The sequence below is a fragment of the Equus przewalskii genome, chromosome 14 (genome assembly GCF_037783145.1).
Source record: "Equus przewalskii isolate Varuska chromosome 14, EquPr2, whole genome shotgun sequence".
Classification (NCBI taxonomy): domain Eukaryota; kingdom Metazoa; phylum Chordata; class Mammalia; order Perissodactyla; family Equidae; genus Equus; species Equus przewalskii.
In genome coordinates this window covers 14,905,860-14,928,523 of record NC_091844.1, presented here as the reverse complement: position 1 = coordinate 14,928,523, position 22,664 = coordinate 14,905,860, and the positions used below count along the sequence as shown (strand labels likewise).

Genomic DNA, 22,664 nt, shown 5'->3' with positions numbered 1-22,664 from the left:
CATGAACATAAGATGTCTTTCCATTTATTTAGGTGTTAATTTCTTTCAAAGATGATTTGTAGTTTTGCTGTATAAATGAACTTCTTTTGGTAAATTTGTTCCTAAGTATTTCTTTTTGATGCTGATGTAAATGTTTGAAATGATGTAAATGTAAATTGTTTTCTTAATTTCCAAATTGTTCATTGGTAGTATATAGAAATACAATTGAGTTTTGTATATCAATCGTGTTTCTGGCAATCTTGCCAAACTCATTTATTAGATCTAATAGGTTTTGTGGATTCCTTAGGATTTTCTGTATATAAAATGTTATCATCTGCAAAAAGAGAGAGTTAGGGGCCGGCCCCGTGGCTCAGCAGTTAAGTGCGCACATTCCGCTTTGGCAGCTCAGGGTTCGCTGGTTTGGATCCCGGGTGCGGACATGGCACCACTTGTCAAGCCATGCTGTGGTAGGCGTCCCACATATAAAGTAGAGGAAGATGGGCACGGATGTTAGCTCAGAGCCAGTCTTCCTCAGCAAAAAGAGGAGGATTGGCAGCAGATGTTAGCTCAGGGCTACTCTTCCTCAAAATAATGGAGAGAGAGAGAGAGAATTATATTTCTTCATTTCCAGTCTAGATGCCCTTCCTTATTTCCTTCCTTCCTTCCTTCCGTCTAACTGCCCTGACTAGAACCTTTAGTACATGTTGAATTGAAGTGGCAAGAATGGACATCATTTTTTTGTGTCTGATATTAGGGAGAAAACTTTCAGTCTTTCACGATTAAATATGATTTAGGCAATGAGTTTTTCCAGAGATGTCCTTAATCAAGTTGAAGAAGTTCCCATTTTATTCCTAGTTTTTTGAGTGTTTTTACAAAGAAAATGTTGTGTTTTGTCAAATGCCTTTTCTGTGTGTATTGATATGATCGTGTGGCTTTTGTCCTTTGTTGTATAAAAATGATTACATTGATTGAATTTTGTATGTTAAAAAAACTTTGTATTCTTAGGATAAATCCTACTTGGTTATGGTGTATAATCCTGTTTATATGTTGCTGGACTTGGTTTGCTAGAATTTTGTTGAAGATTTTTTCATCTATATTCCTAAGAGATATTGGTTTGTTGTTTGCTTTTCTTATGATGTCTTTGGTTTTGATATCAGAGTGGCCTCAGAATGAGTTGGAAAATGTTTCCTCCTCCTCTTTTTTTTTTAAAGATTTTATTTTTTCCTTTTTCTCCCCAAAGCCCCCCGGTACATAGTTGTATATTCTTCATTGTGGGTCCTTCTAGTTGTGGCATGTGGGACGCTGCCTCAGCGTGGTTTGATGAGAAGTGCCATGTCCGCGCCCAGGATTCGAACCAACGAAACACTGGGCCACCTGCAGCGGAGTGCGCGAACTTAACCACTCGGCCACAGGGCCAGCCCCATGTTTCCTCCTCTTCTATTTTTTGGAAGAGTTTGTGAAGGACTGGTATTAATTCCTCTTTAAACATTTGGTGGAGTTCACCCGTGAAGCTATCTGGTCCTGGGCTTTTCCTGTGGGAATATTTTTGATTATTAATTCACTCTCTCTACTTGTTAGGTTTATTCAGACTTTCTATATCTTCTTGAGTTGGTTTCATCAGTTTTGTGTCTTTCTAGGAATTTCTAGGAATTCAAGTGCCCATTTCATGTAGGTTACCTAATTTGTTGGCATACGATTGTTCATAGGATTCCCCATAATCCTTTTTATTTGTGTTGTAGTAATGTCCCCTCTTTCATTCCTAATGTTAGTAATTTGAGTTCTCAATTTTTTTTCTTGGTCAGTCTAGCTAAGTTTTGTCTATTTTGTTGACCTTTTCAAAGCACACCTTCTGGTATCATTGATTTGCTCTATTTTCCTATTCTCTATTTCATTTATTTCCACTCTAATCTTCATTATTTCTTTCTACCTTCTTTGGATTAGTTTACTCTTCTTTTTCTAGTTTCTTAAAGTGGAAGAAACCTTATAGTTATTAATTTGAGATCTTCTTTTTTGACGTAGGCATTTAAAGATAAAAATTTCCCTTTAGGCACAGCTTTAGCTGAACTCCATTAGTTTGTTGGTATGTTGTGTTTTCATTTTCATCTATCTCGAAGTACTTTCTAATTTCCCTTGTAACTACTTCTTTGACCCACTAGTTATTTAGGACTGTGTTTTTAATTTCCACATATTTGTGATTTTTTCCAAATTCCTTTGTTAATGATTTCTAATTTTATTCTATGTGGTGAGAGAACAGATGTAGTATGATTTCATTCACTTTTAATTTACTGAGGCTTGTTTTATGGTCCAGCATATGGTTTATTCCAGAGAATGTTCCACATGCACCTGAGAAGAATGTGTATTTTGCTATTGTTGGGTGGAGTATTCTGTACATATTTGTTAGATCTAGCTGGTTTATAGTATTTTCTATTTCATTTTTGATCTTCTGACTAGTTGTTCTATACATTATTGAAAATGGGGGGCTGATGATTCCAACTGTTGAACTGTCTACTTCTCCCTTTAATTCTCCCAGTTTTTGCTTCATATATCTTGGGGCTTTGATGGTAGGTGCATATGTATTATAATCCTGATGGATTGATCCTTTTATCATAAAAAATGTCCTTCTTTGTCTGTAGTAGTGATTTTTTTCTTAAGCCTATTTTATCTACTGTTAATATGGCCACTCAAGGTCTCTTTGAGTTACTATTTGCATGGTACATCTTTTTCCATCCTTTTACTTTCACATGTTTGTGTCTTTGAGTCTAAAGTGCATCTCTTATAGACAGCATAGAGTTGGATCATGGTTGGATTTTCTTTTAAAATCCATTTTGCCAGTCTCTACCTTTTGATTGGAGTGTTTAATCCATTTACATTTAATGAAATTACTGATAAGTAATTTTTTTGTTGCCAGCCCTGGTGATCTAGTGGTTCAAATTCAGGGCACTCACTGCCACAGTCCAGGTTCATTTCCCAGTTAGAGAACCAACTACTCATCTGTTGGTTGTCATACTGTGGTGGCTCTGTGTTGCTGTGATGCTGAAAGCTATGCCACCAGTATTTCAAATACCAGCAGGTTTCAGTAGAGCTTCCAGAGTAAGATAGACTAGGAAGAAGGACCTGGCTACACTTTGAAAAAAGCTAGTGATGAAAACCCCATGAATAGCAGCAGAGCACTGTCTGATATAGTGCCAGGTGAGAGGATGGTGAAAAAAGACCAGGGAGGGTTCTGCTCTGCTGTATGCAGGGTCACTAGGAGTCGGAATTGACTTGACAGCAATAACAGCAACAAGGATTTATGTCTGCCATTTTGCTCTTTGTTTGCTGTATGCTTTATGCCCCCCAGCCAATCCTTCATTACCACCTTCTGTTTTGTTAAATAGATACTTTCTAGTGTAACATTTTAGTTCCCTTGTCTTCTTTACTATAAAGTTATTTTCTTAGTGGTTGATGTGTCTTGGTGTGGATCTCTTTGAGTCTACCCTACTTAAGAGTTTGTTGAACTTTTTGGATGCATTTTAATGTTTTTCATCAAAGTGGGAAAGTTTTCAGCCACTTTTTCTCCCAACATGTTTTCTGCCCCTTTCTCTATCCTCTCTTCTAGGACTCCTGTTACATATATGTTGGTATACATACATGTCTCTGGATAGATCTCTAGAGTACTGTTCATTTTTCTTCATTCTTTCTGTTCCTCACACTGGATAATCTAATAATTGACTTCAGATTCACCGATTCCTTCTTTTGCCAACTCAAACCTGCTTTTGAACACCTCTACTGAATTTTTCGTTTGCATTATTGTACTTTTCAATGTCAAAGTTTCTACTTGGTTCTATTTAAAAAAACAATTTTCTATCTCTTTAATGATATTCTGTCCCTGGTGACACATCATTCTTATAGTCTCTTTTAGTGCTTTAAATGTCTTTTAAATAGCTGAATTGAAATCTTTGTGTGGTAAGTCCAGTGCCCGGGTTTCCTCAGGGGCAGTTTCTGTTGACTGCCTTTTCCCTCTATGGCCATACTTTCCTTTTTCTTTGCATGTCCCATAATTCGTGTTGAAAATTGGAAAATTTTAATAATATAATGGGGCAACTTTGGAAACCAGATACTTTGCCCTCTCCAGGATTTATTGTTGTTGCTTTTTGTTTATTTACTGACTTTCCTGAACTAATTATGTAAAGCCTGTATTCTTTATTGTGTGTGGCCACTGAAGTGTCTGCTCAGTTAGCTTAGTGGTCAACCAATGATTGAACAGAAATTTCCTTAAATGCCTGGAACCAGTAAATCTCTCAATCTTTGCCAAGGGACTCTGTGTGTGTGTGTGTGTGTGTGTGTGTGTGTGTGTGTGTGTGTTGGGCATGACTTAATGCTCAGGAAGGCAATTTGCAACTCTGCCTTAGTCTTCACTTCCTGCTTGTGCAGATCCTTCTGGTCAGACAGAGGTAAAAGCTGAGGGAATTCAGGTCTCCCCTGGGCATGCACATGCCCTACACATGTGTGTGGCCTTCTATACTCGTAGGAATGTGTTGAAGCTTTTCAGACTCTCTTATGGACATCTCATTTCCTAGCTTTTCCTTCTAATGTTTTGGTCTGTTGTTGTTTGTTCAAAATGTTACAACCACCTCAGGAAGTTGAGATGTTAAAGAATTGCTGCTGATTATTTTTGACAAATGCACCCAGGGAAAAGGCTGTTCACACTAGGCACACTCTAAGACACATGAGATAAAGACAAGCCCTAAGACAGGAACTCACATGGAACTGTGAGGCAGGTCAAATAATCACAATTCACGGGGAATGGACTTTGGAGGAGCTGCAACCCTGTTCTGTACCCTCCAATGGCTACTAGGCTGCTGGATTTCACCACTGATTGTGGAGCTGTTGTTTCTCAAGGCTACATGGAGCTAGGGAAAGCGGGGTGAAAACAGGGCACGTTAAAACATCACAAAGCTTGCTGTTCTTACCAAGATGCAACTGGTTTTCTTTCATAAATGTTTCCTGGATTGTTGCAAGCCTTTGGTTAATTTCCAAACAGTTTTTGCCAGTGTTCTCATTGCTTTTATGGAAGAGAAGATTTTCAGAGGTTCTTACTCTGCCGTTCCCATTGATGTCCTCGCATGTGAACTCTGAAAAGGAATTCTGCTTGCAGCAATCAAGTTGTGCCACCGAGTATCCCATGGGACGGGGGCTCATTTCCCTCTGCCTTTAGGGACGCTTTGGGGAAAACCTCTTTCAAGTATTACTGGATCTCTGGGGCCATGGGAGAACTTCAGGTTCTTTAGGGAGAAGAGGCGGCTACTAACAGCAAATGGAACCAAGCTCTAAGAGAAGTTCTCCAAAGGATTTGAACCTGTCCACTCCCACGATCCTAAGTAGCTGCCTGCCTGGGTCCATGTCTGCTTGTCCCTATACCTTGCCCGTGCAATCTCCACTGAGTCCGGTGGGCACGTTGTCATGTCACGTCAGAAACTTGTTTGGAGCGGGGTGCTTAAGCCAGGCTTTCTCGTGTGGAAGGCCCCTTCTCTGTGCCAGAAGTATGTTTATGTAGTGGAAGCAGCTACGGAATGCAGGCCAGCTATATGTGGGAAAGGAGTCCAAAGCATACAGCTTCATCACACAGGAAGTGACTGTTAATTATAGTTTACATAAACGAAGCCTTTTCTGTCCATGAGACTAAGTGCCTGAGGTGTGTGAGATGTGCAGGTATTTATTTACCTGGCCTTAGTGAAGTCTTAGTAAGGACATCTTGGCCTTCTGGCTAATTGCAGAAGTAGCCTCACTTCAGAAGCACCCCCCACCCCCACCTCCATTCCATGTTTGAAGCACTCATAAGTCTCTTTTACAACCATGGGTCTCACCTCACAATTTATGTCATGATTTAGACAATGCACAAGACATGCGAGAAATGATGGACTGGATTTTGGCAGCTGAAATTGTTTCAATGCTTCGCCCTGGAGAGGCTCATCAGTTTCAAAGAACAACCTGTTGGTTTACGTGCTGGGTAAGATGCTGGGGTCAGCAAACGACAGCTACGTCTGGCCTGCTTTTGGATGGCCTATGAGCTAAGAAGGTTTTTTACATTTTGTAAGAGTTGGGGAAAAGACAAAGAAGAATATGCAGCAGAGACCCTGTATGGCTTGTAAAGTCTTGAATTTTTACTATCTGGCCCTTCAGAGAAAAGTCCGCCTACTGCTGGGTAACAAAATCATGGATTCATACCACTGGTGGTATCCTAGGTCAACACCCATAATAAGATGATTGAACAAAATGGGACAAAAACACTTGAGATATCATTACTTTACTTTAATGCTCCAGGCATTTTAAACATTCATAAAATTGCCTTATTTCAGAAGTCACTTCCTTTTAGGTACAGATTCTGTGTCCAGGATCAGAGACAAGTATATCATTAAATTTTCTCCACAGCACCCATCTGCTGCAGGAGACCCACTATGGCACCTTGTCTTATCTCACAGAGCCCCCCTGACACCCACCACAGGACTGGATCACCCCTGCCTGGCACAGCTTCGACTGGCCACGAAAGCGCACTTGGTAGCTCCACTGCCGCCGGCAGGTTCTGAGGATGCCGTACATTTCCAGCACTACCAAATACTCCAAGTCGGTGATAACCATCCTGAGGCGCTAGTGAAACATCACGTCAGCTGTAAGTCCACCAGCACCTGCTCCACTGGGTCATACAGACACGGAGGCACTTAAACGTTCTGGGTAAAATGGAGTTTATAATTACCACAGGAGTCAAGTGTGGGGGAAGGAGCTTTTCTCTCAATAATTCATTAGGGGCCGCCCCATGGCCAAGTGGTTAAGTTTCCACGCTCCGCTTCAGCGGCCCAGGGTTTCACCAGTGCCGATCCCAGGCACAAACCTAGTACCACTCATCAAGCCACGCTGAGGCGGTGTCCCACATAGCAGAGCCAGAAGGACCTACAACTAGAATATACAACTATGTACTGGGGGCTTTGGGGAGAAGAAGAAAAAATAGTAATAATAATTAATAACCTTAATGCATATTTAACAGATTTATAAATTCATGTGTTTACATTTGTTGTCAAGGCTTCATGAACTGTTTGGATAGATGAGGGCATGTCTGAGGTTCCGAATGCTGTGATGAGGAGCAAAGAGAGAACCAGCTTAAGCAGCACTTGCTTGTATCATGAACACATGTGTCAACGTCTGGTCCATTCTTAAAGCAATGCCTGTTCTTCCAAAAGCAATTTTTTAAAAAGCCCTAGGCCTTATCTGCTTCTTCCAAAGTAATAATGTGTTTGTCCTTCCTTCTCAAGCAGTGCTTCAAGGCATCTCAGAGATACCTGAGGTTCTCATTTAATTGTCAGGGGTTGGGGGAGAGGGAAGGTATGCACACCAGCATTTACAAAAAGCTTCCCAAGTGATTCCAGCATGAAGTCAGCTTTGAGAACCTTGGTACGAAAGGTTCTTGAGTCTTCCTAATCTCATCTGTCCTCACGAAAAGCCCTTGAGGTAGTCCCTGGGTCAGGCAACAAACTCTTCCATGAGGTAAGAACTAAGGCACAGACAGGTGACTGGGCCCATCTGACACCAGCAGCCAAACGACAGAGCCAAGGTTGGAATCAGCATCTCCGAATGAGTCACACCTCCTCCCCAACAACAGAGACATGGACACAGACTACACATATGGAGACTGACTGCAGAGCGAGGCACGACCTTCTGTGCAAAGGGTTTCATGGAAGGGTATGGAACAGTTCTGAGCCGACCATCCCACCTGATCAGAAATAAATGCATAAAAATACTTATTTAAACCAAGTGAGGAAAAAAGCATAACTTTTTTTCTTTAAAGCCTTACTTCCCTCACATATATACTATTGATTCAGTTTTCTTAGGAAATCCATCAACATCCACAGACTTCCTAACACCTGAACTCTTAGCTCTGTCACTAAGAGCTGGAAAACTCTCCAATGTCGCTGTAATTTAGGTCCAAAAGATCATTACGAGTCTGCGTGAGCATGTGACAGCATCACAAAACCTCCATGCTTTCCCCATCACAGACCTCCCAAGGACCCAGTGCCCTACACTAAGTGTGTGAGCATCTCCCCCTGACCTGCTCAGAAGTCCGCAAACACCAACCCATCCGCTGTGCTGGGCCTCCAGGATTGACTTTTACCACTGACTGTTTTATTTCGCTCTGATGCAAACTTAATTTTCTGTATTCTGGGTAACCACCAAAACTTTTATTTTTGATTCCAAATTCCCACTCCAGTGGGGCCTTTCTCCACTTCACCTCAACGTAACGCTTTCACATGCTACACACCCACTGCTACATCTACTAAGTAATTTTTATCATTATTCCTTTTTTCACTGTAAGCTGCTACATCTCATCATGTTTGAGGAGGTGTTGCTTTTTCTTCTCTTTTTAAAAGTCTCCCCTGACCGCAGAACTGTTTTCTTGTGCCAAGTAGAAACGAATAACGGAGCACAGATGTGCACGAGGGAAGACCGCACCCCGTTCTGGGGCGGAGGGTGCCTTTGCAATGGGTCTGCTGTGAGTCCTAGGATACGCAACGGAGGGCCTGTTCACTCAGCTCACACTCGACACAAACGGCATCTTCTTCTTCCCACTGCTTGTGAGGTGGCCTCCTGAAAAGCCTACAGAACATTCGTCGATCCAGTAAGTGGAAACTACACCTAACGGGACACATCTGTTGACTTACAAGATGCCGTGTGGTGCTCTGAAACCACTTCTGTCCCATTTTAGGAGACTCCCACTCAGGCAAGACATACGCTTACTCAGACTTATTCAGAGCCTCTCCCTGATGCTGAGAGGCACAAGCAGACAGAGAATCCTCCCTGGAACGAAACCTGCCCCTCCGGCTCCTGCACAAAGTGCCTGCGGAGCAAGGAGGACGCACTGGGGGGAGCTCCCTGTGTCTGGGGCAGTGCCACCTCGGTGGGGGGAGCACAATTCTGCCTTCTCCTGACCCCTAGAGGGGTTTTTACAAAAGTTAAAACAGAAATAAAAACAAAAAGTAAAGAAAAGGGAACTTTGCAAAAGTGCATGTAGAATTCTGGTTAAAACAAAGATAAGTGACAATCATATTTCAAAGACCTACCACAGCCAACTAGTAAGTAGAGCAAGACGTCGTGTTTTTCTCTCTCATGCTTATATGATGCTTACGGGTTTGCAGCAGACCTGCCGCTTGGTTTCTGAAACATGCAGAGAGCAGACTGAGAGCAGCGTTTGCTGTTTGGTGTCCATCCCACACCAACCCTGACAGGTGATTGACCCAACGCCATCAGGAACGTGATGAGGAAAATCTCCTTTGCTGCGACGCAGCGCACGGCACAAAACCAAGGATGTTGGTGCATGCTTGTCCAGATGTTCGTGGGGCAGAGTGTCATGGAGGGGGACGAGCAGGGAACACATCAGCAACCTCCCCAATGCTCTCACATCCAATCCCTGTCCCAGACAGGAGGGTTGCAGCTGGGCATAGAGCTAAGGCACTAAAGCTGCAGCAGGTGGAAAGACACCAACCAAAGGTCCGACGGTCTGCAGTCCTTGGAGGAGAGGCGCTGCTCGCAGTGCTGCCTTAGGATAAAAAGCAGACTCTTTAAAGGATGAGAATATAAGTAATCAAATCTCTGTTCTTTCCCCGTAGCAGAATACTTGCTCTCCCGTCCTTTTCAGGAGGCCACATCACTGCAGTTTTCAAATCTCAAGAGCAGTGCTGAGAGCTCCACCTGGGAACCCAGAGCAACCACCCTTCGGAGAAGTCGCCTTTTCTTCTCATGCTCTCTCTTCCATCATGTCCTTGCGAGTTGCCTCCCTCTCCTGTTTTGGCTTGACGACGAACTATCAGGAGATTTCACCTTCCCCTGGAGCAGGACTCCATGCTTCTTCCGAAGCAGCTCTGAGAACCTCCCTAGGTCACAGCTTGATGAAGGCAGCCGGCTGGGTCGGCTGCTGCTCCACGTCTGGGGGCGGAAAGACACTGGCTATGGCTATGTCCACGATGCCCTGGCACAGCTCTGCATAAAGCTTCCTGAAATGGGTTTTAAAAAATATTGTTGAGGACATTCATCAAAGTGCAAGCAAAAAATCAAAGCTTTTTTCACCAGAATCTGCCCTAGAAATTCAATCTCACAACCACACCTATAAAACTGGTTTCCACTGTACATACAAATGGTGCAGGAGGCACTGCGTGAGGATAAAGCATCCCTTTAACAAGAATGCCTGGAAGGTCTCGCAGGTGAACTGACAGACAACTCCTGCTCTGACTTGAACTGCGGGGAAGACAGACAACTCCAGCAGAGGAGAAGAGCCATCCTGGCTGTCTGTGGTGGGCGTACACAGAGGGGCAGGTACTCCCCTGGGAAAGCACTCAATCAGCGTGGTTGAGGGGACCTTAGGAAAGACTCACCAGGAGGGACAGCTAAACTGGGGCCTGGAGAATGAGATAGAGATAGATAGATAGGTAGATAAAGAATAGATGACGGGGTAGAAATGAGGACCAAGGGAGGGGAGACAGACATAGAAGGACAGAACAAGGGAGGGGAAGGGGGAGAGGAGGAGAGACAGAGCGGGAGAGGGTGAGTTAGGGGTGGGGGAGAAGAGGGCAGCACATGTAGAAGGAGTAGCACCACCAAGGAGCACAAACTCAGGGTGTTTGGGGAAGTGGATCAGTGCAGGGTGAGGCTGGGACAAGCCAGGGGCCAGACCATGTAGGGCCTGATGCCACATTCAGGGGCCTAGACTTCATCCAGAGGCAATGGAACCACCAAAGCAGAAAAGCGAAGGAGGAAAACCTCCCATCTAGTCTCTTCAGAGTAGCAATGGGGCCCTCTATCTCCCATGACCACTAAGCCCCTATAGGATTTCTGCCCATCACATGTGGCAGCCCACGAGGCCCCAGAGCCAGCTCTCTCAGGACTGACCCTAATGCACGGAAAAACCAGAGATGTGTGGTCCAAAGAGAAAACCCACATCTGAGACGATGCTCTTGGCCAGATGTGCCCACCCACCCAACTCGCTCAAGACACATTTGGAATCCAGGGGGCTGGAACCAAGGACAGGAGCCCAGGCCAGCCTGACCTAGAGGGACAGAGATCTTTACTGTCCTGACCGATTTCTGGAAGATGCTATATTCCAATCTCCACCAGGGAGAAAGTCCTCACAATCTAATTCCCATCCTCCTGATGCAATGGAAAATCCCTACTATCATCCTCCCAGAACCTTTCCTCCCACCTCTGTCCCTTTTTACTGCCCTTGAGGCTGGTCCTTCTATGTTCCAACCTCTTGTAAGGCCCTCTGGGAAGAAAGCTCATGAAAAGCCACTCTTCCATTATGTGTCTCGGGAAGTCTAACTGCCGGCTGACATTCACCTGCCAGCTAGACCTCTGCTCTTTCCTTCTCCCCTCTCCCCAGTTCCCCAGCCCCTGTCCTTTCTGTGTACACAAATCAAGTCCTGTTTTCAACAAACTGGCCAAACCACTGGACCTCCCACTTCTGAAGGGACAGGGACAAGAAGGTCTGCAGGGGAGTGATGGTGGGTACTAAACCTGGGACTCGGCAAGTCACCAAGAGCCACAAGCTGTCAAAACACGCCAGGTTCAGTGTTTCACGATGCTTGTCACTAACCACCTTGGGAAGGCACTTTCCAAATGGAATGCTGGGTAAGAGGAGAGGGCGCAGAGCAGCTTGAACATGGTCAAGTCAACTCACATCTCAGGTATTTCTGGTGTAGGAGGTACTATATGCAGGCAATAGTACGCCCTGTGACAACCTGCTCATTTTCATGTAGCAAAAAGAGTAAATCATGAGACCTATCTGCCTACGCCTCTCAGTGTGGCCTGGGGCCCTCGTGCCTTTCCAGGCTACCTCACAGTAAGCCCCCCACCCCAAGAGCTCTCTCCACTCAAAATCATGCACCTAAAAGATAGAATCTGTTTATTTCCTATTACAGCACTTATAACACAATATGATTCATACAATAATTAATTGGGGAGTGTCTGTCTCCCCGCTCCAGTGGACTTGTTCGAGGACACTCATCTTTACGTGTCCCTAAACCCCGCTATTCTCCTACACCTCACTGCTCTCGTGAGGACTCTGAGCACAGAGGGACTCCAACAGACGTCAAGTGGCTGTGTGGCAGCCAGCGAGATGGAGCCCAAAGAAGACTGTGAACACTGGTACACAATCGTAGGGCTCTATCATCAGAAGCCTCCGTCGGGCTCCAGCATCACCTGATCTTACAAAGCACGTTAGCGAAACAGGTGAGTATCCGCCAGGCGCCTGGGTGCTGCTGGTGAGAAGGAAGTCAAAGCCATTACTGAACACTCCGACTGAGCCAAGGAGAAGTTGCTGTTTCTTCACTCTCCCCTTGACTGGGTATCCTGCAATCCTTCTATAGCAAAAAGAGGCAGATCCACCTTTTCCAGGACAGAGACTGGGGGTGCACCCTTGGGGTCCAATGTCTACTGAAAATGTTTAGTCTTATAAGGAACTACACCAGATTACCTGTATCTTGACTTAGGATTTATGCTTAGAATCAAAGAGCCACCCTGGAGCAAAATGCCTACTGAACATCCGAACAAGCTTCAGGAAGAAACAGAAACAGAGTCACCTTCCCCCCACAGGACAGTGGGATTCTTTTATTCCTTTCTTACACTGGAGACCTGCATGCTGACTGCATTTTATATTCCAGTCCTTGATCCACCGTTGAGACATGATGGCATCCCTGTCTTGAATATGCACACTATGACATTTAAGCCACTTTTCAACATTCTCAAAGCTCTTTATAGTAACCAGACAGAACCCGCCTGCTCCCTGAAACCCCCTCCCAGCTGATATAAGGACGGGTCTTAAGGATAAATACATCTTATACATCTAAGCGCCAAAGTCACCAGGGAATAGAAGGAAGCTAGAAAGATGTCTCTACTTAGAGAAAACCCAAGGAATTACTGAATCAGGTGAATAAAAGTGTTGACCGGGAACACACTCTTTGTTCATTCAACTAATGTTTACAGTGTATGATGCACCAGGCAGAGTGCCAGGCACTGGGACTCAGAGAACAAGAGAAACAAGGCTACTGCCCCCACGGTGCATACATTCTGAAAAGAAAACAAAGACTGGTTAATTTGATGGCAATTAGTGTAATGAAGGAAACCACTGAGGTTCTGGCTGGAGAAATCAGAAATGGGATTGTTCAGGGAAGGCTTCCCTGAGATGCCATTTTCGTAGAGAAGGAACCAGCCTTGATAAGACTGGTGTGTGTGTTGCAGGGGCTCCATGCAGAGGAAGGAGGAAGCACAAAGGCCCCACAGCAGCTAAGAGCTGGAAGGGAAATGGTGGCTTGGGGTGAGGCTGGAGAGGCAGTGGCCTTGCAGGTAGAGGGAGGGGTCTGGCTTTTATCCCAGGAGTGATGGAAAGTCTAGAGAACAGCATGGCCTGGTTTCCATTTTATCACTCTGGCTGCTCCAGGGAGAGTAGATTTTTGGGGGACAAAAGCAGAAGAAGAGCCCAGTTAGAAGGCTCTTTGCAAAACCCTCCTCAACAATGTAGGACTGCGGGAGAGCGAGGGCAGGGGCAGAGGAGGGCAGAGGACTGATGAGGCTGGAGACAGAACCGACAAGGCCTCAATGGACAGAACGTGAGGGTAATGGAAAGGAGTAGGCAGGTTTCCGGCTTAGGCTCTGGGCTGAGGGGAGGTGGACGGTCACCGAGATGGGCAACTCTGGGGGGTGGGCCTATCAGACATCCTTGCACGACACCAGGAAGGCAAATGAGACACCAGTCTGGAACTCTGGGCTATGATGTAATTTGGTGGTTCTAAAGGCACAAAGTTGAATAAGATCACATACAGAGAAAGTGTAGAGGAGAGAAAAGACACACCCGGGGCTAAGGCACTGACTCTGGTCGGCAGATGGGGAACAAGAAGCCAGTCTTGCCCATACCTCCCCCGTTAAACCTTCCCGTACAGAGTGTAGCCAAAGCCACAGCAGAAGAGCTCCAACAAGGTGTGGAGGTCAGCTGCCTCACATGCTGCTGAGAGGTCCAGGAAGTAAGGACTGGCAGGGGCCACTGGACCTGGCAATGTGGACTTGGCTGGGGACCTTCATTTCTGTGGGGCGGTCAGGATGGAAGTCAGGCTGGAATGGACCAGCGCACAGATGGGAATTGAAGAAGAGGAGACGGCGGTGCAGATGCTGCTTTCCAGAAGTTTGGCTGCGAAGGGAGCAGTGAGAGGGAGCGGTCACTGGAGCAGGATGTGGCGTCAGGGAGAGCTTTTTTTAATAGCTGGGAACATCCGCTGTGTACACACATGTTCATATCGGGGAACTGTGCTGCAGTGAGAGGAAAAGGGTCACACTGTAAACAAGGAATGTGGGAGGACAGGGAGGGGAGCGAAGAGAGGGGACAGGGTCTGGAGCACAATGGAGGATGACCCTTTGCTAGGAAGGACAGGAGAAAATGGGCGTCCCACTGTGGATGTGCCAAAGGGAAGACTCGAACATTCTGCTCTCCTCCACCCTTAGCCTACTTACCTCTCTTTCCTCCTTCAGATCTCAGTGCCAAATATCACCTCCCAATGGGGACCTTTTGCTCAATTATATTACTTTTTAACATGCTTTATTAAAGCGCTTGTCCTAGATTTTAATCTATATTTGTCTAGTCCTCTGCTTGCCCAGAGTCTCTCTCTAGTAAGGGCAGGGCCTGTGTCTCTTTGCTCACGACTGTGACCCAGGGCCCAGCCCAGGGCCTGGAGGGTTGGGGGGACAGCTAACAAGTACTGGTTAGCTCCAGGGTCTGACAAATGAGATGGAATCACACCTGCCGTGTCACAGCCATCAAGCAAGGGGCAAACACCTGGCTCCTAATGAAAGAACAACTTGTGTGTTAACACTGCCTCTTGTAGGTACAGGACTTTCTCCTAAACCCTTGAAAAATCACTTCAATTCCCCCAAGACATGGACGTGGAGAACCATGAAAGAGTCTTGACATGACGAAAGTGGATCTTCAGAAGAACCAACGGCCTTTGAGGATTAAGTCCGGATGCCTTTCCCTTACACTTAAGGCCTTCCATAGCGCAGCCCCAACTTACTTCTTCACCTTCATCTTTCCTTACTCCACGACACTAACCCCACGCTGCAGCCAGGCTTCTCCCCAGGAGGAACAGAAGCACCCTGAGGGCAGGTTCTGTGCATCCCCCATAGAGCCTGGCATAGAGCAAGGTCCTGCTGGATGCTGTGTCCCCTTTCTGAAGACTCTCCCTCCTCCCCTTGGCACATGTGACACTCTTCTGTTACATCCCAGTTCCAGATCCACTGTTTGCAAGGGCTCCTCAGCCCACTTTCTGCCCGGGGAGCCCCAAACTCCTTGGTCATCACTGTCTTCCCCACTCACAGGACCCCGCCCACTCAACTTGTCACACAAGAGGGTCTCCTTTGGCAGTTATTAACTTTGAAATTCTCATGGCAACTACCAGACACCTGAGCACAGACTAAGTGCTCAACACACGTGGGGAAATGGGAAAGGAAATGATTCAGCAGAGCCCCTGCCAGCCGGGGTCCTCCCAAAAGACTCCCACCACTGTTACATCCTCCCTGACAGCAGTCTAAGGGTCTACGCTTGAACACTGCGGTCACAGGAGCTCACCACCTTGCCAAGACAGGCTATTCCAACTGCGGAACCAACTTCCCACTTGTTAAACACAATGGTGTTCAGGCTTACTGAGCACAAGCAGGGGCGCCGTTGACCTCAATGAGCCAGACCTTCAGCTCCTCATCCACCATGAAGTCAAAGCCAAAGAGCTGGAAGCTCTGGTAAGGGAGGTGCTTGGTGCTGATGGCAGGCTCCACACTCATGAGGCAGCTTCTGTGGGGTAGAGAAGGAGAGCTCACTGAGAATGGGTGGTCAAAGGAGAAGGAACATGGGAGATGCGCTTGGACGATTTTATATCAAATGTACTGATAAAAATTGGCTTTGACTTAATTCTCTTTTTTAAATTTATTACTAATTGACTATTCAAGATGATGCTACTTATCAAGCGGTTTGTTAGAAAACTCTGCAACCACTCATACTCTTCCAGGTAGAGGCTGCTTTCCCAGCACAGGGCTAAGTCACTGTGGTTACAGAGATGAGTGTGGATTCCTCCAACAGGAGGGCTGCTGCCACATTTGTTTGTAATAAATAAAACACTTCTAGGGATTTTTGCCATATAAAAGAAATAGACTACCACTTGGTTAAGAGCAGAATTTGCAAAAAGAATGGTGGCCTCATTCATTTCTTTTAGTAGTTCCAGTTCTAATGCCAAATTGTTACTAATTAAAAGATTTAGAGCTGGGCTGGCCCGGGGGCATAGTGGTTAAGTTTGCACGCTCCACTTGGGCAGCCCAGGGTTCACAAGTTTGGATCCCAGGTGCGGAACTACACACTGCTTATCAAGCCATGCTGTGGAGGCGTCCCACGTACAAAATGGAGGAAGATTGGCACAGATGTTAGCACAGTGACAATCTTCCTCAAGCAAAAAGAGGAAGATTGGCAATAGATGTTAGCTCAGGGCCAATCTTCCTCGCCAAACAAACAAACAAAAAAACTCTGTAAATCAGCTCACATCACTCCCCCTCTCAAAATCCTCTACTGTGAGGAATGCTTTGACCAAACAAGATTCAGGGGATACAATAAAAGATTATTTAAAAAGAAAAGAATTAGAGCTATATACATATAGAATCTAAATATTGAAGTAGAGAATAGAATTATTAACATCAACTACTGTTTGAAAAATTAGATTTCAGTGACACAGAAAAGAAGTTGAAAATGAGTCTCAGGAACATTAACGAATAAGTACGTGAGGTCTGAGGTCAGGCTGCCAAGGTCAGGATCTCAGACAAGGTGTTTAACCTCTCTGAGCCAAGTGTTGATTTCCTTAACTATAAAGCTAGGGTAAAAAAAATACCTTCTCTTAGTGGGGAGACGGTTCATAAGGAACCTGGCATAACTCCTTGTAGCTAGGAAACATCTTAGAAATGTTAATATTACAAGCAAGCATATTTTATTAACTTATCATTAATTATGATAATCACAAGTCTATTATTTATGAATAATAAATCAACCATCCCAGAAAACCTATGCATTTCTGCTTTATGAGGATCTTCTCCGACTTTTCCCTCAACTGAATGTTGGGGCAAAATATTTACCTTAGTAAATAAAATACATTATGACGACTCTAAGATTACTAGAGATAGCTGTCCTTGTACAAAGCTGTATATTTAGAAGGAAAAAGATGTGGGGAGCTGGTTTCCATGTGACTAACTACAAGATATATGTTTAGAGGTAGGTTTTGAGTCAATACTCAAAACTGAGGCCTCTGTGAACTTGGAGCCAGGGTCTTGCTCTCCCCAACCTCCCTCCACCATTCCCCCACCCCAATCATCAATTTTCTTTTCTTTTATCCCAAAAGGGAAAATATTTCTACAAATATGTTCAAACTTTTACAAATAATTTTGGACAGTTAGCCAGTTAGGAACCAACTGGAATCAGCATTTCTTCTCCCATTCATCTTTAACCTGTACTGGCAAGCCATGTATCACATTTTTTTCAATTTCTTGTCTCTATACCCTTAATTTTTTAAATTAAAATACCCTTTAAAATATTATAATTAAGAAAGTTTTAAAATTTAATAGATGCTCACGGTAAGAAAGAAACAGGAAAAAAAGAGGAGAAAAACCAACAAGTGAAAGAAACTTTATGCTCCGACACATAAAGTGAAAACCATGAGCCAGAACCAATCAAAACTAAATACTACTTTTTATCTGCTGGAAGCTCAAGATTAATAATTCACTTGAAAGAATTTTTTTCATCATCAGAGACTTCATACAGTACATCTTTTTCAACTGGAGTGGGAAGTTAGGGGGAGGCTAGCTGGGGAAAATAAACCATGAGGGCTGCGAGTATTTACAGCACCAAAGTAGCAATACTCTGAATAGCATAGAACAACGGTGGGGGGAGGGGGTGTGCACAGCAAATATCCAGTAAATCTGTTGCCTAAAATAGGAATTCTTTCTTCAGCATACTTGACGTATCTAGTGTCAGAATTCTAACCACCTATAATCCCTGAAGAAACGGGACTCCAAGCCCTTGTAGTTATTCTGCTAGACTCTATGTAAGAATACCTTCGGGAAAAAGTCTCAGTCATCATGACAGGGTGGTAATGACAGGGCAGATAAACAGACCAACAGAACAGAATGGAGAGCCCAGGAACAGACCCTCACATGAACGGCCACCTGATTTATACCAAAGGCACAGAAAAATGCAGTGGGGGAAATGACACCAGAGAGAAACCTGGAACTTCAGGACTGAAGGAAGAGCAAAAGAAATGATAAATATCTGGGGAAACAGAAAAAATATTTTTCTCCTTTTAGATTTAAAGTAGGTTTCTTATAGACAGCATATAGTTTGGTCTTGTATAAATCCTACCTGATAATGTACCCTATATATAAAAATATATACATATGACTGTTGATAGCAAAAATTATAGCATTATGTGGTGGAGATTTCAGTGTATGCAGAGGTAATACATACAACAATGATAATAGAGAGGGAGAGTTAAGTGAACTATAAAATTATAAAGTTTCTGCATTTTATTTGAAGTGGTAAATTATTAACTCTAACAAGGCTGTGAAATATGAGGTATGTATATTATAATCCCTAGATTAACCACTAAAAAGAAAAAAAGAGATATAAACACTCAACATAAAAATTAAAATGGAACTCTAAAAAAAATTCAAATAAGTCAAAAGGTGGCAGGGAAGGGGGAAGTCAAAAAATAGGACACACAGGGGCTGACCCCGTGGCTGAATGGTTAAGTTGGCGTGCTCCGCTGCAGGTGGCCCAGTGTTTCGTTGGTTCGAATCCTGGGCGCGGACATGGCACTGCTCATCAAACCACGCTGAGGCAGCATCCCACATGCTACAACTAGAAGGACCCACAACGAAGAATATACAACTATGTACTGGGGGGCTTTGGGGAGAAAAAGGAAAAAAGTAAAATCTTAAGATAAAAAAAAAGGACAAACAGACAACAAATAATAAAATAGTAGATGTAAATCCAACCAAATCAACAATTACATTAAATTTAAATGGTATAAACATACCAATTAAAAGACAGAGATTATCACATTAAATTAAAAACAAAACCCAACTATATGCTGTCTACCAGAAGTCCACTTTAAATATGGAATAGAATATAGAATAGAACAGAATCAAAGAGATGGAAGAGACATACCATGGAAACACTAATCAAAAGAAAGCTGTTCTATTCATATCAGACAAAATAGACTTCAGTATAAGAAATATTACCAGAGATAAAGATGGAAATTACATAATGATAAAGTGATCAGTTCCCCCAAGAAGAGGTAACAATTCTAAATGTATATGCACCTAACAACAGATCTTCAAAATATAGGAAGCAAAAACAAAAGGAGACACAGACAAATCCATAATTATACCTGGAGACTCTTCAAAGGTTTTCCTTTCAATACTGGACAGAATAAATAGAACAGAAAATCAGCAAGGACATAAAAGTCTTGAAAAACACTACTAACCACCTTCACTTAATTGACATTTACAGAACACTCTCCCCAACTGTAGTGGAATAAACACTATTTTTAGTGCAAATGGAACATTCACTAAGACAGGCCATATTCTGGGCTATGAAACAAACTTTAACAAATTTTAAAGACATGAAACCATACAAAGTATGTTTTCTGACAATAACGGAATTAAAGTAGAAATCAGTAAAGATATCTGGAAAACCCAAAAAATTTGAGAAATGAGTAAAAGTTTCTAAATAACACAAGTCAAAGATAAAGTCACAAGAGAAACTAGAAAACATTTTAATAAAACAAAAATGAAAACACCACATAGCAAAATCTGTGTGATGCAGTTAATGAGTACTTAAGAGGAAATCGATAGCATTAAAGTGGTTATATTTTTAAAAAAGGAACTCTCTCAAATCAATGATCTAACATTTCGCCTTAAGGAAACTGGAAAAAGAAGAGCAAATTAACCCCCTCCCTCAAAAAAAAAAAAAAAAACAACAACCCAGAAGGAAGGAAATAATAAAGAGCATAAATCAAAGACATTGAAAACAAAACAGAAAATCAATAAAGCCAAAAGTAGATTTTTAAAAAGAGATTAATAAAATTGATAAACCTCTAGCCAATCTGTCCAAGTAAAATAGAGAGAAGATATAAATTACCAATATAAGGAGTGAAAAAAAGTGACATCATTACAGATCCTATACCTATTATAGGGTTAATAAAGGAACATTACAAATAGTGTTTGTCCTTAAATTACACAACTTAAATGGAACAATTCCTTGAAAGGCATAAACTCCCAAAGTTCCTTCAAGACACACAACCAAAAAAGATACAATTAGGTTACCTTATTATATGTTTGATTTGTAGTAAGATACTATTCTCCAGGGTAATGTTCAAAGCACTTGTTAGGTACTGATTGAACTCCTCGAAGAACATTTCGTTCCCTTCTTCATACTTCCCATAGTTCTTGGAGTACTCCTTTTGAATGCAGTGATTGGTCAAATGAGAGGTCTTGTCCTGGAAATTATCAGCATGATATGGTTCTGAAGCAGTCCGAAGCACGCCCTCTCTATAGAGGTAGATATTATACAGATGATCCACCAAAACCCAGCTTCTGCAAGTCAATAAAAACACTGTTTTACTCCAGTCATCCAAATTTTCTCCACATTATATCTATCATCCCTACACCTTGACTTTTTGGGGGGTTAGTAGAGGAAGGAGGTAGGTTCTAAATCATATGGGGCAAATCATGACAGTTAGCCAAGATAGTGGGTTATTACTGTAATGAGGCAAACAAAACATTTCACCAAAAATGACCAGGAGACTTTGATCTCTTCAAAAGAGAAAGCATTTTGAAGAGATCTGAATGGGTTGGTTTTTAAGATTAATCTATGAAACTTCCATCTGCCATGTTTGCTCTTTCAGTAATCTTAAGAAGACCGTTCCTCCTGAAGCTGATCTGACATAGGACTGGTGTTCAAGAAGCAGCAAGTCAATATGAAGGCATCCAGGAGACAAAGAGTCCTCGATGAGGAGATGAGAACAAGGCTAAGGGTAACCTGGGCCAAGGGCTGTTCAGCTTTAGAAAGCACCATACAGCCTCTTTCTCCATGTCAGGCCCTTTGCTCAGAAAGTTAAAACCCAAAACATGAGGTGTGCTCATGAAATCCGTAAAAAGTGGAACACAAACAATGAAGTGAGGACATATTATTTGGCAGGGTCACATGCTCTGTTGTGTCTGCATTATGTGCTTTATGTACATCTCTCAGCTTCTTCCTTAAGCAAGCCCCATATATTTATATTCCTTCCTTTGGATCCACTAGATATTTTCATTAAAGAGAACATAAAAAAAGAAAATCCATAAGCTTTGTAACATTTTCTAAAAAGATAAGAGAAATATATTGAAAGGAAAACAGAAAATTAGATACAGAAGCACAGTTCCATTCGGCTGTGCTCAATTCGGGTAACATATTAAAGACGGTCAAATACTTCTTCACATTGCACATTACCCTCCTCGTTGCACACCACTGCATTTTCTTCAGATTAGTAAGACAAAAACTCCAGACACCGACGCATTACCGAATGTCAAACTTGCGGTGACCTGGCTCCAGAAGCAGAGGGTGTTCAAGGTATTTCTGGATCACATGCACCTGGCCCTGGTTGTCTATGAAATCCAGAAGCTCTGTAGCCTCTGAGGAGATGAGGATGCCTTCACCTAACAGGGCAAAATCAAAACAGAAATTAGTCCAGCTCATCCCAAGAGGAAGAGCTCTCTACAAAGCTGGAAAGGAAATACTGACAGAAGGAAAAAACTGACAGGAAGCTTTTATTGGCCTGCTCACTCTTTTCTTTCTCCATCTCTTCACTCCTCCACTCTCTCACACTCTCCCCTCTACCCACAAGAGCACCAGGGTGGTTAACTCTTTCTCCATATAGGACTGTAAACACTATCTTGGCAGGCTCCAACCATGAAATTTCATTTTTACAGATAATTAAAATATCTAAGCACCCTAAATAAATAACACTCTATTGGTCACTGGCTACCACAATAAAGACCACACGCTGTCTATGACCAACAAACCCACTTCTAACACTATTATCTTACAGAAATATCAGGAAGGTTAGGGCATAAACACAAAAGTACAAGCGGATCCCCTGCAGCATTGTAACAGAAAAAAATATTCAAAGTGTCCATCAACATTAAATAAACGATTCAATATCCTTTTTGACAGCTTTATTGAGAAATATTTTACACAGCATAAAATTCACCCTTAAAGTGTATAATTCAATGTCCTTTTGTATATCCAAGAGTTTTGCAACCATTGCTACAATCTAATTTTAGAATATTTTCATCACCTCCCCCAAAAAACTCATACCCATCAGCAGTCACTCCTCTTTCCTTCCTCCCCCTAGTCCCTAACAACCACTAGCCTACTTTCTGTCTCTATGGATTTGTCTGTTCTAGATGTTTCATATAAATGGAATGAAACAGTATGTAGCCTTTTTGTGTCTGGCTGCTTTCAGTTATCATAAGGCTCTCAAGGTTCATCCACGTTGTAGCAAGTGTCAGGACTTCATTCCTCCTTTCTATGACTGAATAATATTCCATGA

General features: G+C 43.1%; 1 protein-coding gene across 5 annotated transcripts in view; it reads right to left on the bottom strand.

Moving 5' to 3' along the window:
- Window positions 1–6,255: 6,255 nt before the first annotated feature.
- TTL (tubulin tyrosine ligase) overlaps window positions 6,256–22,664 on the bottom strand; it is a 32,999-nt gene continuing 16,590 nt past the window's right edge. For 3 of the 5 annotated variants that reach the window (XM_008533378.2, XM_070573615.1, XM_070573616.1), the window contains 4 exons: window positions 21,633–21,768; window positions 20,398–20,667; window positions 15,686–15,829; window positions 6,256–9,998 (listed from right to left, as the gene is read on the bottom strand). In XM_008533378.2, the coding sequence (XP_008531600.1) occupies window positions 9,884–9,998; window positions 15,686–15,829; window positions 20,398–20,667; window positions 21,633–21,768 (665 nt within the window). In that variant the 3' untranslated portion in view covers window positions 6,256–9,883. Of the gene's footprint in view, window positions 9,999–14,041; window positions 14,299–15,685; window positions 15,830–20,397; window positions 20,668–21,632; window positions 21,769–22,664 lie in introns of all 5 variants that reach the window. The other 2 variants (XR_011526365.1, XR_011526367.1) reach the window with 1 other exon arrangement.